Source organism: Gorilla gorilla, chromosome 20 (genome assembly GCF_029281585.2).
Source record: "Gorilla gorilla gorilla isolate KB3781 chromosome 20, NHGRI_mGorGor1-v2.1_pri, whole genome shotgun sequence".
NCBI classification, from domain to species: Eukaryota; Metazoa; Chordata; class Mammalia; order Primates; family Hominidae; genus Gorilla; species Gorilla gorilla.
Genome location: NC_073244.2, coordinates 11,940,251 through 11,952,262, shown reverse-complemented (window position 1 = coordinate 11,952,262; position 12,012 = coordinate 11,940,251). Strand labels below are relative to the sequence as shown.

Sequence of the window (12,012 nt, the reverse complement as noted above, 5' to 3'; positions counted from 1 at the left end):
AGCTCCTATGATGTCACTATGACAACAGGTCGTGGAACACTTAGAACACCCCATTTTACAGATGAGAAAAACAGGGGCCCGGCAGTGAAGTCACTCAAGATTACACAGCAAGTAGGTGTTAGACCTAGGATCTGAACTCCTGACTCAGCCTCTGTTCCCATCATTCACAGCCTTTTGTGCTTGCAGGGGGCATCCTCTTTTGCTTTTAATTTGCATTTCCCAATGGATAATGACATTGAGCATCTTTACATGTGCCTTTTGGCTACTTTCCTTTGTGGCATTTCTGTTGAAATCTTTTGCCCCTTTCAATTTTTTTTTTTTTGCCTTTTTATTACTGAGTTACAGAATTTCTTTATCTATCTTAGATACCAGTCCTTTGTTAGAAATTCAAGTTTTAAATCTATCTTAGATACCAGTCCTTTGTTAGAAATTTGAGTTTTAAGAATATTTTCTCCAAGTATGCAGTTTGCCTGTTCACCATTTTTTTTTTTTTTTTTTTTTTTTTTTTTTGAGACGGGGTCTAGCTCGGTCACCCAGGCTGGCCTGCAGTGGTGCAATCTTAGCTCACTGCAACCTCAACCTCCTGGATTCAAGCAATTCTCCTGCCTCAGCCTCCTGAGTAGCTGGGATTACAGGTATGCACCGCCACACCTGGCTAATTTTTGTATTTTTTGTAGAGAAGGGGTTTCACCATGTTGCCCAGGCTGGTCTCAAACTCCTGGACTCCAGCGACCCACCCACCCCTGCCTCCCAAAGTGCTGGGATTCCAGGCGTGAGCCACCATGTTCAACAACTGTTCATCTTGTTGGTGTCTTTTAATAAGCAGAAGTTTTTAATGCTAATAAAGTCCTATTTGGCAACTTTTTCTCTTATGCTTTTTGCTCTCTGTGTCCTGTCTAAGAAATCTTTGACTACCCCAAGGTTGTGAAACCATTCCGTGCTTTTCTTTTTCTAGAAGCTTTAGAATTTAATTTGCATGATTTAGTCTGTAATCCATCTCAATTTAATTTTTGCTTATGATGTGAGGTAGGGATCAGGGCTGATTTATTTTTCCATACAAATATCCAGTTGGTCCAGCACCACTGGACTACTCTGCTGCCTTTGTTGGAAGCCAGTGACCATATATGCATGGAGCTATTTCTGGGCTCTCTGCTCTGTTGATCTAGTTGTTGTGCTTTTAATATGGCAGGGAATGAGGCACATTATAATTATTTGAGATGGTTACTCTCATCACCATTCTTAAGCACATACTATTTGCTAAGCACTGTGCTAAGGGTTTATGAAGCATCCTCTTATTGAATCTTCAAAACAGCCCTGTGAGGCATGGAGATGTGTGCTTTCCTGCTCATTCATACAGAATACAAAATAGCAGACAACCCAAGATTTGAATTTGGGTCTGATGTGGCACCAGAGCCCAATCACTGCATGACACTGTCTTACCATTCAGTCCTAAAATGGGGACAGATCTCTTTATTAAAATTTATTCTGGGCTGGGCACAGTGGCTCACACGTGTAATCCCAGCACTTTGGGAGGCTGAGGCAGGTGGATTATCTGAGGTCAGGAGTTTGAGACCAGCCTGGCCAACATGGAGAAACCCCGTCTTTACGAAAAATACAACATTTTGCCAGCCATGGTGGTGCACACCTGTAGTCCCAGCTACTTGGGAGGCTGAGGCAGGAGAATCACTTGAACCCGGGAGGCAGAGGTTGCAGTGAGCCAAGATCACACCATTGCACTGCAGCCTGGGCAACAGAGTGAGACTCCACCTCTCTATATATAGATAATATAATATATTATATATTATTATAGGTATTATATATTATTATATGTATTATATATGTATTATATATTTTTATATATTATAATAATTATTTATATATATATATGTATCTTTTTTTTTGAGACGGAGTTTTGCTCTTGTTGCCCAAGCTGGAGTGCAATGGCATGATCTCGGCTCACTGCAACCTCTGCGTCCCGGGTTCAAGCGATTCTTCTGCCTCAGCCCTCCAAGTAGCTGGGATTACAGGCATGTGCCACTACGCCTGACTAATTTTGTATTTTTTTTTTTTAGTAGAGATAGAGTTTCTACATGTTGGTCAGGCTGGTCTCAAACTCCCGACCTCAGGTGTTCCACTCCCAAAGTGCTGGGATTACAGGCATGAGCCACTGCACCTGGCCTCAAAATATACATATATTTCAACTCACTGTAAGACAGGGGTAGTATATGCTCATAAAAATTTGGAAAATAGAATATAACATATTAGGGTGTTGTTAGTCTCGATGATGAGATATAACTAATGTTAATATTTATTTCTAGTCACCACCCTCAATTTTTTTCTCTCTTTTCTCTTTTCTTTTCCTTCCTTCCTTCTTTTCTTTTCTTTTTTCTTTTCCTTCTTTTCTTTTTTCTTTTTCTTCTCTTCTCTTCTCTTCTCTTTTCTGTTCTTTACTTTTATTTTCCAGACAGGTTCTCACTCTGTTGCCCAGGCTGCAGTACAGTGGTATGATCATAATTCACTGCAGTCTCAACTTCTTGGGCTGAAGCCATCCTCCCACCTCTGCCTCCCAAGTAGTTAGGACTACAGGCACACACCACCACGCCTGGCTAATTTTAAAAACACTTTTATTTGATTTTTTAGAGACAGAATCTTGCGATGTTGCCCAGGCTGGTCTTGAACTCTTGGGCTAAGGCAATCTTCCCACCTCAGCCTCCCAAAGTGCTGGGATTACAGGCATGAGTCACTGTGCCCAGCCGCTCAATTCTGTCATGGCCGTGGCTGCTGCTGCTGTTGTCGTTGCTGTTGTTATTATTAATCTTGAGTCGAACAAACAAGTTCAGATCTCAGGGTCTTTATCCAACCACAGCATGATTCTGGGGAAGACACTTAACCTCTATTGGTCCCAGATTATCGTCACCATCATTATTCCTTGGGATCATGATGGCACCTACCTCAAAGGGCTACCATGAGCAGTCAATGATATCATATAGGTAAGAGTGTCCAGCAATAATTGGTATATTAATGGTTGGTATTTTAAATTGTTTTGTTTTGTTTTGTTTTTTTGAGATAGAGTCTCGCTCTGTCGCCCAGGCTGGAGTGCAGTGGCGCGATCTCGGCTCACTGCAGGCTTGGCCTCCTGGGTTCACGCTATTCTCCTGCCTCAGCCTCCCGAGTAGCTGGGACTACAGGCACCCGCCACCACGCCTGGCTGATTTTTTGGTATTTTTAGTAGAGATGGGGTTTCACCGTGTTAGCCAGGATGGTCTGGATCTCCTGACCTTGTGATCCGCCTGCCTTGGCCTCCCACAGTGCTGGGATTACAGGCGTAAGCCACCACGCCCGGCCTGATATTTAAATTTTAAGCATAGTTGTAACCATACAGTGTATAAAGATTTTGATACCTGCTTTGTCACCTCTGACATCAAAAATGCTTAAAATGTGCTCTTCAGAGCCATCATTTCAAAATATTACCGAGAATCCCAACCAGAAGGCATCTCATGGTTTAATCCACAGCTGTGGGACACTTAGGTTGTCCCCGACTTTTTGCCATCACTAATAACACTTCCAAGAAGTGCCTTTGTGCATAAGCCAAATATATTCATGTTTTGGTTTTGTTTCTTTAAGTAAAAGTCCCAAAGGTAGAATTACAAGCTCAAGAAGAAATCAGTATTTTATTTTTACTTTTGTTTTTTTCACGATTACAGCCTGGGCAACATAGCAAGAAACCATCTCTACAAAAAAAAAAAAAAAAAATTAGCTGGGTGTGGTGGTGTGTGCTCATAGTCCCAGTTACCCTGGAGGCCGAGTTGGGAGGATCGCATGAGCCCAAGACTTCAAGGCTGCCCACTGGCTGTGTGAGCCTCACTTTCCTCATCTGTAGATAGGGGATGATAGGACCCACTTCACATTGCTGTCGTGAGGTTTTACAGGATCATGCACGTGGAGCACAATGCTTCTGCACATAATCAGAAACCTCTAAATGCTACCTGTGATCATTATTTTGTCTGCAAAAAGTTCTTCAGCTGAAGAAAATGGAGAGGTCTGAGACTGCTAGTCTAATGGGTGTTATTGCATATGACCTGTGATCAGAATGATTTGTTCGTGCATCTATCCTGCCTGCTAACCAGGGCGTTCATCCAAAATTCCTGTTTGCATCTCACACTGAACAAGCCCAGGGGTCCCAGGCCCAGGGTAGCGGCTCCTTAACCCTCACCATGAACCAAGCCAATGACCTTACCCGGCTAGGATGGCACCAACAGCAGTGATAAACCACTCTGCAGAGTTAAACCCCAGGATACCAACTCCGTGGAAACGCTCCAAACCCAGCTGGGAAGGAAAAAACAAACATAAACACATAAGAAAAACAAAACATAAACACAGAGATGTTAAATCATTAGGATATGTGACGACAGAATCAAATGTAGTCACGTGGAGGCCGGGCGCAGTGGCTCACGCCTGTAATCCTAGCACTTTGGGAGGTTGAGGTGGGAGAATTTCTTGAGGCCGGAAGTTCGAGACCAGCCTGGGCAACACAGTGAGACCCCTGTCTTTACAAAAAAGTGGAAAAGTTCGCCGGGCATGGTGGTACACGCTTGTCGTCCCGGCTACTTGGGTAGCTGAGGCAGGAGGATCACTTGAGCCCTAGAGTTCGAGGCTGCAGTAAGCTATGATTGCACCACTGCACTCCATCCTGGGCAACAGAGTGAGACCCTGTTTCAAAACAAAACAAAAGTAGCCACACGGGGTGGGAGACAGCATTGAGCCTAAAATCTGAGGTGTAATATTTTTAATTTTTATGACTACGGGAGGTTTGTTTACCTCCCTCTACATAACACACCATTTATTATTTTTATTTTTATGTTTTGTTTCATTTATTGTGGTAAAATATCTATAACATGGATTTTACCATTTTCTTTTTTTCTTTTTTTTTTTTGAGACAGAGTCTCAATCTGTTGCCAAGGCTGGAGTCCAGCAGTGCAATCTCGGCTCACTGCAACCTCCGTCTCCTGGGTTCAAGCGATTCTCCTGCCTCAGCCTCCGAAGTAGCTGGAATTACAGACACGCGCCACCACGCCTGGCTAATTTTTGTATTTTTAGTAGAGTCAGCGTTTCACCATGTTGGCCAGGCTGGTCTCGAACCCCTGACCTCAAGCAATCCTCCCGCCTCGGCCTCCCAAAGTGCTCACGCCTGTAATCCACCATACCCAGCCCGTTTTGACCATTTTTAAGAGTGTAGTTTAGTGGCATTAAACACATCCACATGGTTGTACACCCGTCACCACTGTTCATCTCTAGAACTTTCTCCTCTTTCTAAACTGAAACTCTCTGTATAAAACACTCACTCTCTATCCCCTTCCCCAGCCCCTGGCACCTCCCATTCTACTTTCTGTCTCTATGAGTCTAACGACTCTAGGGACCTCCTAGGAAAGAAACCATACGGGATTTGCCCTTTTGTGTCTGGCTTATTTCACCGGGTATGATGTCCTCAAGATTCATCCACGTTGTAGCGTGTGTCAGAATTTCCTTCCTTTTTGTGGCTGAATCATATTCCCTTGTATGGGCGGACCACATCGTGTTTATCCATTCTTCCACTGATGGACACACGGGCTGCTTCCACCCTCTGGCTCTTGTGAATAACGCCGCTATGATCCTGAGTCTACAAATAACTCTTCATGTCTCTGGCTTTCCTTTTTTTTTTTTTTGTTAAATATCCAGGAGTGAGATTGCCGAATCATATGGCAATTCTCTGTTTACATTTTTTCTTTTTTTAGAAATCGCCAGACTTTTCCACAGTGGCGGCACCATTTTACATTTCCACCAGCACTGCACAAGGGTTCCAGCTTCTCCATATCCTCCCCAACACGTGTTGTGTTTTGCTATTTTTTAAAGAATAGCTATCTTGAAAGGTGTGAATTTATTTTATTTTATTTTTTATTTTATTTTATTTTATTATTATTATTTTTTGTCGCGCTCTGTCACCCAGGCTGGAGTGCAGTGGGTGGTCATAGCTCACTGCAGCTTCAACTTCCCAGGCTCCAGCAATCCTCCCGCCTCACCCTCCTGAGTAGCTGGGACTATGGGCCTGCTCCACTGAGTCTAATTTTTTAAAAATTACAGGCATGGTGGCTCACGCCTGTAATCCCAGCACTTTGGGAGGCCGAGGTGGGTGGATCTCTTGAGGCCAGGTGTGGTGGCTCACACCTGTAATCCCAGCACTTTGGGAGGCCAAGGCACGTGGATCTCTTCAGGTCAGAAGTTCGAGACCAGCCTGGCCCACAAGGTAAAACCCCATCTCTACTAAACATACAAAAAATTAGCCGGGCGTGGCAGCACGTGCCTGTAGTCCCAGCTACTTGGGAAGCTGAGGCAGGAGAATTGCTTGAACCTGGAGGTGGAGGCTGCAGTGAGCCAAGATCGTGCCACTGCACTCCAGCCTGGGCAACAGAGTGAGACACTGTCTAAAAAAAAAAAAAAAAAGTTGCACATGTAAAGGTACAGACTTGTCCTGAATGTGGGTGAGAATGAACCAGGAAACTCAGAAACAAAAGTGAGCATCTTTAGGGGAAAACTCCCTCTTTGTTCTAGGTACTGCCAACCAACGTTGTTGGCTCTTTTAGTCATACAGGATCACGGCTGGCAATGGTCTGCTGTTCTTGGGGGAAAAGGAACCATTTGGAAGGCATTTGCCTGCTGGTACTTCAGAATGAGATGCCAAGTATTTCAGTAACCAAAAGGCTGGCTTTATTGTGGACAGAGTGTGTTTTTATTAATGCCTAGTTACACCGACTAATTTCTACTTGGGTCTCCAAGTAGTTTTGTTTGTTCTTATTTTTGGTTTTGTTTCTACTTCGGTCTCCAAGTTTTGTTTGTTTGTTTGTTTGTTTGTTTTTTGAGATGGAGTTTCACCCAGGCTGGAGTGCAGTGGCACAATCTTGGCTCACTGCAACCTCTGCCTCCCGGGTTCAAGCGATTCTCCTGCCTCAGCTTCCTGAGTAGCTGGGATTACAGGTGTGCACCACCACACCTGGCTAATTTTTGTATTTTTAGTGTAGATGGGGTTTCACCATGTGGGCCAGGCTGGTCTCAAACTCTTGACCTCTTGACCTTGATCCGCCCACCTTGGCCTCCCAAAGTGCTGGGATTACAGGCATGAGCCACCGTGCTCAGTCAGGTGTCCAGGATTTACAGGAGGAGGGGGACCTTTAACTCCACGGAACTAAGAACATGGCTAAAGGAGACCATCTTTCAGGAGAGATGAACTAGCCACAGCAACATAGTATGAAGGTGGGGCCACCAAGAAGAAACCCAGCCCAAGCACATGGTTCTCTTTTTTTTTTTCTTCTTTATGACACCATCTCACTCTGTTGCCCAGCTAGAGTGCAATGGTGCAATCACAGGTCATTGCAGCCTCGACCTCCCAGGCTCAAGTGATCCTCCCACCTCAGCTTCCTGACAGCTGGGACTACAGGCATGTGCCACCGCACCTGGCTACTTTTTAAATTTTTCGTTGAGACTGGGGTCTCACTATGTTGCCCAGGCTGGTCTTGAACTCCTGGGCTCAGTGATCCTCCTGCCTCGATGTCCCAAAGCACTAGGATTACAGACATGAGCCACTGACCGCAGCCTTGTTCCCTCTTTCTTTTGCTTCATTCATTCTAGGGGTGACTGGCAACCATGCCGTGAAGACACTCAAGCAATTCTGTGGAGAAGGCCATGGAATGAGGAGCTGAGACTTCCTGCCAACAACCAGTCATCTAGGTAAGTAAGCTTGGAAGTGAAGCCTCCAGCCCCAGTTGAGCCTTCAGATGAGATAGCCCCAGCTGATAGCTTGGCTGCAACCTCATGAGAGACCTGGAGCCGGAACCACCCAATTTCAAAGTAGCTCCTAAATTCTCAATCCACAGAAACTGTGAGATGATGAATGTTTGTCATTTCAAGTCACTATATTTTGGGATAATTTGTTATGCAGCAGCAACTAAGAAAAACATAGAGATAGTATGTTAGGGACAAATGCAAGATGCAGAACCATGGGTGTAGTAGGCTATTATGTGGGTAAAAAATTTGCATATATAAAAATTGCATTTTATATTTATACAAAATTTATTTCCCAAAAGGACACACAAAAAACTGACAATGGTGGCTGCTTCCACAGAGAGGAACTGGGTGGCTGAGGCTCATGAATCAGAGGGAAATTTTCGCCAATTAACCTTTGTATCTTTTGGTGCCTTGTGAATTTTGTACCACATGTATGTATGTGTGTTACCTATTCAGAATGAATGGTTGAACAAAGGAGAATGAATGAATGAATCTTACCTTGATCAAGGATTTTGCAGCCTTCCGACAAGCCTCGTAGTACTGGTTGAAATTCAGAATTTCCCACTTTTTGCCATTCTTGGATGCAAGGGCTGGATAAGTTCCAAATCGGTTGACTGACTCTCGAAAAAATTCAGGGATGGTCATCGGGGTCTCATGGCCTGGTCCGTGTTTGGATAGCCTCAGAAGGACTTCTCCATCTCGACAGGTGGTCCACAGCCTGGGAGTAACTGCAAATAGTCACCAGAGTTAGGTGGCAAATGTTTTTATTTATTTAATAACTTTGGACGGGGGGTGGTTTGGACCTAAGGTGCTGAGAGTTGAATTAATCCCCTTCTAGGGTGAAGTTATGTGGTCAACACTGGCAAGACAAGCTTCCTTTCTCTTTATTTGTTTTTTCATTCCCCCCCACCCCCCACCAAATTTTAATAAGTCGAAAGGATTGTATGCCAAATACTTTTTTATCCAACACCTAGATTCTACAACTGCTAGCGTTTTACCGTATTTTATCACACATCTATCCTGCTGTCTTTGTTATGTCCATTTTTTTTTCTTTCTTTCTTTCTTTTTTTTTTTTTTTCTGGAGACACGGTCTTGCTCTGTCAGCAGGCTGGAGTGCACTGGCACAATCACAGCTCACTGCAACCTTGACCTCCTAGGCTCAAGCCATCCTCCCACCTCAGCCTCCCAAATAACTGGAACTACAGGCGAACACCACCATGCCTAGCTAATTTATTTTTTAATGTTTTGTAGAGATGGGGTTCTACTGTGTTTCCGAGGCTGATCTCAAACTCCTGGGCTAAAACAATCCTCCTCCCTCAGTTTCTCAAAGTGCTGGGATTACAGGCGTGAGCCACCACACCTGGCCTATTATTATTATTATTTTTTGAGACGGAGTCTCACTCTTTTGCCCAGGCTGGAGTGCAGTGGCGTGATCTTGGCTCACCCCGACCTACACCTCCCAGGTTCAAGCGATTCTTCTGCCTCAACCTGCCAAGTAGCTGGGATTACAGGCACCCGCCACCACATCTGGCTAATTTTTGTATTTTTAGTAGAGATGGGGTTTCACCATATAGCCCAGGCCACATCTGGCTAATTTTTGTATTTTTAGTAGAGGTGGGGTTTCACCATGTAGCCCAGGCTGGTCTCGAACTCCTGACGTCAAGTGATCCACCTGCCTCAGCCTCCCAAAGTGCCGGGATTACAGGCATGAGCCACTGCGCCTGGCCCCATCTGATTTTTTGATGCATTTCCAAGGGAGCCAAAGCTATTCATCCATTTACCCTTAAACACCCTTGCATGTAAATCATTAACAAGAGTCACATATTTAATATTATTTACAGAGATTTTTTAAAGGTAAAATGTACATGCAGTGGACTATGTATGCTTTGGCCAATGAAACATAAGAAGTGAGTTATGTGTGTCGTTCATGGGGAGAAGATTTAAGACCCAGTGCATAATTCCCCATCGTCCATTGTCCTGTCACAAAAATGGTGGAGCAAATGTGAAGAAGTAGCCCCTCTCCCCCAATGCCAGACACACAACATGAGTAAGAAACACACTTGTGTTGTGTTAAGCCATTGAGGTTGTTGAGGGGGTTGTTGAGGGGGTTGCCTGTCACAGCGACATCACCCAGATCAGCCAAATGGAACTAGCAAAGGGACCAATTCAAAACCAGTTTTGGGGTCCTGTATCTATCACTTCTTTTGGGGATGAGTAAGGGTTGACACTGAGAAAGAAGAGAACAGGGTTTCCTCTGGAGACAGTTGTTGGTTTGTTGTGTGTTTCTCACTACCACCCAGTAACAGGCAAGTGAGAGAAAATCCAAGAGACCCTCTTGGAGAATTGGGTGTGTAACCTTGAGTTTGTTCAACTGAACCTGGTCTACTGGGGAGGTGGTAGATGGCAATGGTAGAGTAGGCAGCTGTGTTGGAAGGAAATTGCACATCCACCTATGATGGGATGCTACTTTTTTTTTTTTTTTTTTTGAGATGGAGTCTTGCTCTATCTCCAGGCTGGAGTGCAGTGGCACAATCTCAGTTCACTGCAGCCTCCGCCTCCTGGGATCACGCGAGCTCACCGCAACCTCCACCTCCTGGGGTCATGTGATTCCCCTGCCTCAGCCTCTCAAGTAGCTGGGATTACAGGCGGGCACCACCACACCCAGCTAATTTTTGTATTTTTAGTAGAGACGAGTTTCACCATGTTGGCTAAGATGGTCTTGATCTCCTGACCTTGTGATCCGCCTGCCTCAGCCTCCCAAAGTGCTGGGATTACAGGCGTGAGCCACCGCGCCTGGCCTGGATGCTACTTTTTCCCCTTGACTAGACATGGGCCTCATAGATGGGCTTCTAAAGGCTCTTGGCTTGGGGCCAGTAGTAGGACCCAAGGACTGGAGATGTATGTTCAGATAGTCATCAACAGACAGCAGGCTGGTTCATGCCTGTAATCCCAACACTTTTGGGAGGCTGACGCCGGCAGATCACTTGAGGTCAGGAGTTCGAGACCAGCCTGGCCAATATAGTGAAACCTCGTCTCTATTAAAAATACAAACTTTAGTCAGGCGTGGTTGGAGGGCACCTGTAGTTCCAGCTACTCAGGAGGCTGAGGCAGGAGAATCACTTGAACCCGGGAGGCGGAGGTTGCAGTGAGCCAAGATTGTGCCACTGCACTCCAGCCTGGGCGACAGAGTGAGACTCTGTCTCAAAGAAAAAAAAAGAAAAAGAAAAAAAACAACAAAAAAACCAGACACTGGTATGACTGATATATTAATTAGCTAGGGATGCAATAACAAAGTGCCCCAGACCGGGTGTCTGAAACAACAGAAATGTATTGTCTCACAATTCTGGAGGCCACAAGTCTGAGATCAAGGTGCAGGCAGCACTGGTTCCTTCTGAGGCTGTGGGAGAGAATCTGACTGATGACTTTCTCCTAGCTGCGGTTGCCGGCAATCCTTGACATTCCTTGGCTTGTAGGTGCATCACTGCAAACTCTGCTTCGATCCTCACACAACATTCTCTGTGTGTGCAGGTTCGTCTCTATTTCCTCCTTTTATAAAGACACTGGTCACATTGGATTTGGACCCAACCTCATGACGTCATTTTAACTAATTACTTCAGTAGGCTGGGTGCAGTGGCTTGTGCCTGTAATTCCAGCACTTTGGGAGGCCGAGGCAGGTGGATCACTTCAAATCAGAAGTTCAAGACCATCCTGGCTAACATGGCGAAACCCTGTATCTACTAAAAATACAAAAATTAGCTGGGCGTGGTGGCACGTGCCTGTTGTCCCAGCTACTCTGGAGGCTGAGGCAGGAGAATCGCTTGAACCCGGGAGGTGGAGATTGTAGTGAGCCAAGATCGCACCACTGCACTCCAGCCTGGGCAACAGAGCGAGACTCCATCTCAAAAACAAAACAAACAAACTAAAAAAAAAAAACAAAACAAAACCAAACAACAACAAAAAAACGAATTACTTCAATGACCCTATTCCCAAACAAGGTTACATTCTGAGCACCTGGGGGTTAGGACTTCCACAAAGGAATTGGAGATGCACATTTAATATCATAACAACTTACAACAAGGGAAGCCTAGTTCATACAGGGCCCCTTCAACCCCACTTTCCCGAGCTAATCAGCTCTGGGAGTCAGCACCAGCTCACAAAGAAACCACCTGGGGAGATGGGGGTGATGAGGAGAAGAGC

At 45.1% G+C, this 12,012-nt stretch overlaps 1 protein-coding gene across 8 annotated transcripts in view; it reads right to left on the bottom strand.

Moving 5' to 3' along the window:
• The window catches only part of ACSBG2 (acyl-CoA synthetase bubblegum family member 2), an 83,345-nt gene that overhangs the window by 37,690 nt on the left and 33,643 nt on the right, over positions 1 to 12,012 (bottom strand). For 7 of the 8 annotated variants that reach the window (XR_010132199.1, XM_055371412.1, XM_055371410.2 and 4 more), the window contains 2 exons: positions 8,314 to 8,543; positions 4,238 to 4,326 (listed from right to left, as the gene is read on the bottom strand). Coding sequence is in view for 7 of the 8 variants with exons in the window: in XM_055371412.1 (XP_055227387.1) it covers positions 4,238 to 4,326; positions 8,314 to 8,543 (319 nt within the window). In the remaining variant the exon portion in view is untranslated. The remainder of the gene's footprint in view (positions 1 to 4,237; positions 4,327 to 8,313; positions 8,544 to 12,012) is intronic. The other variant, XM_055371413.1, reaches the window with a different exon arrangement.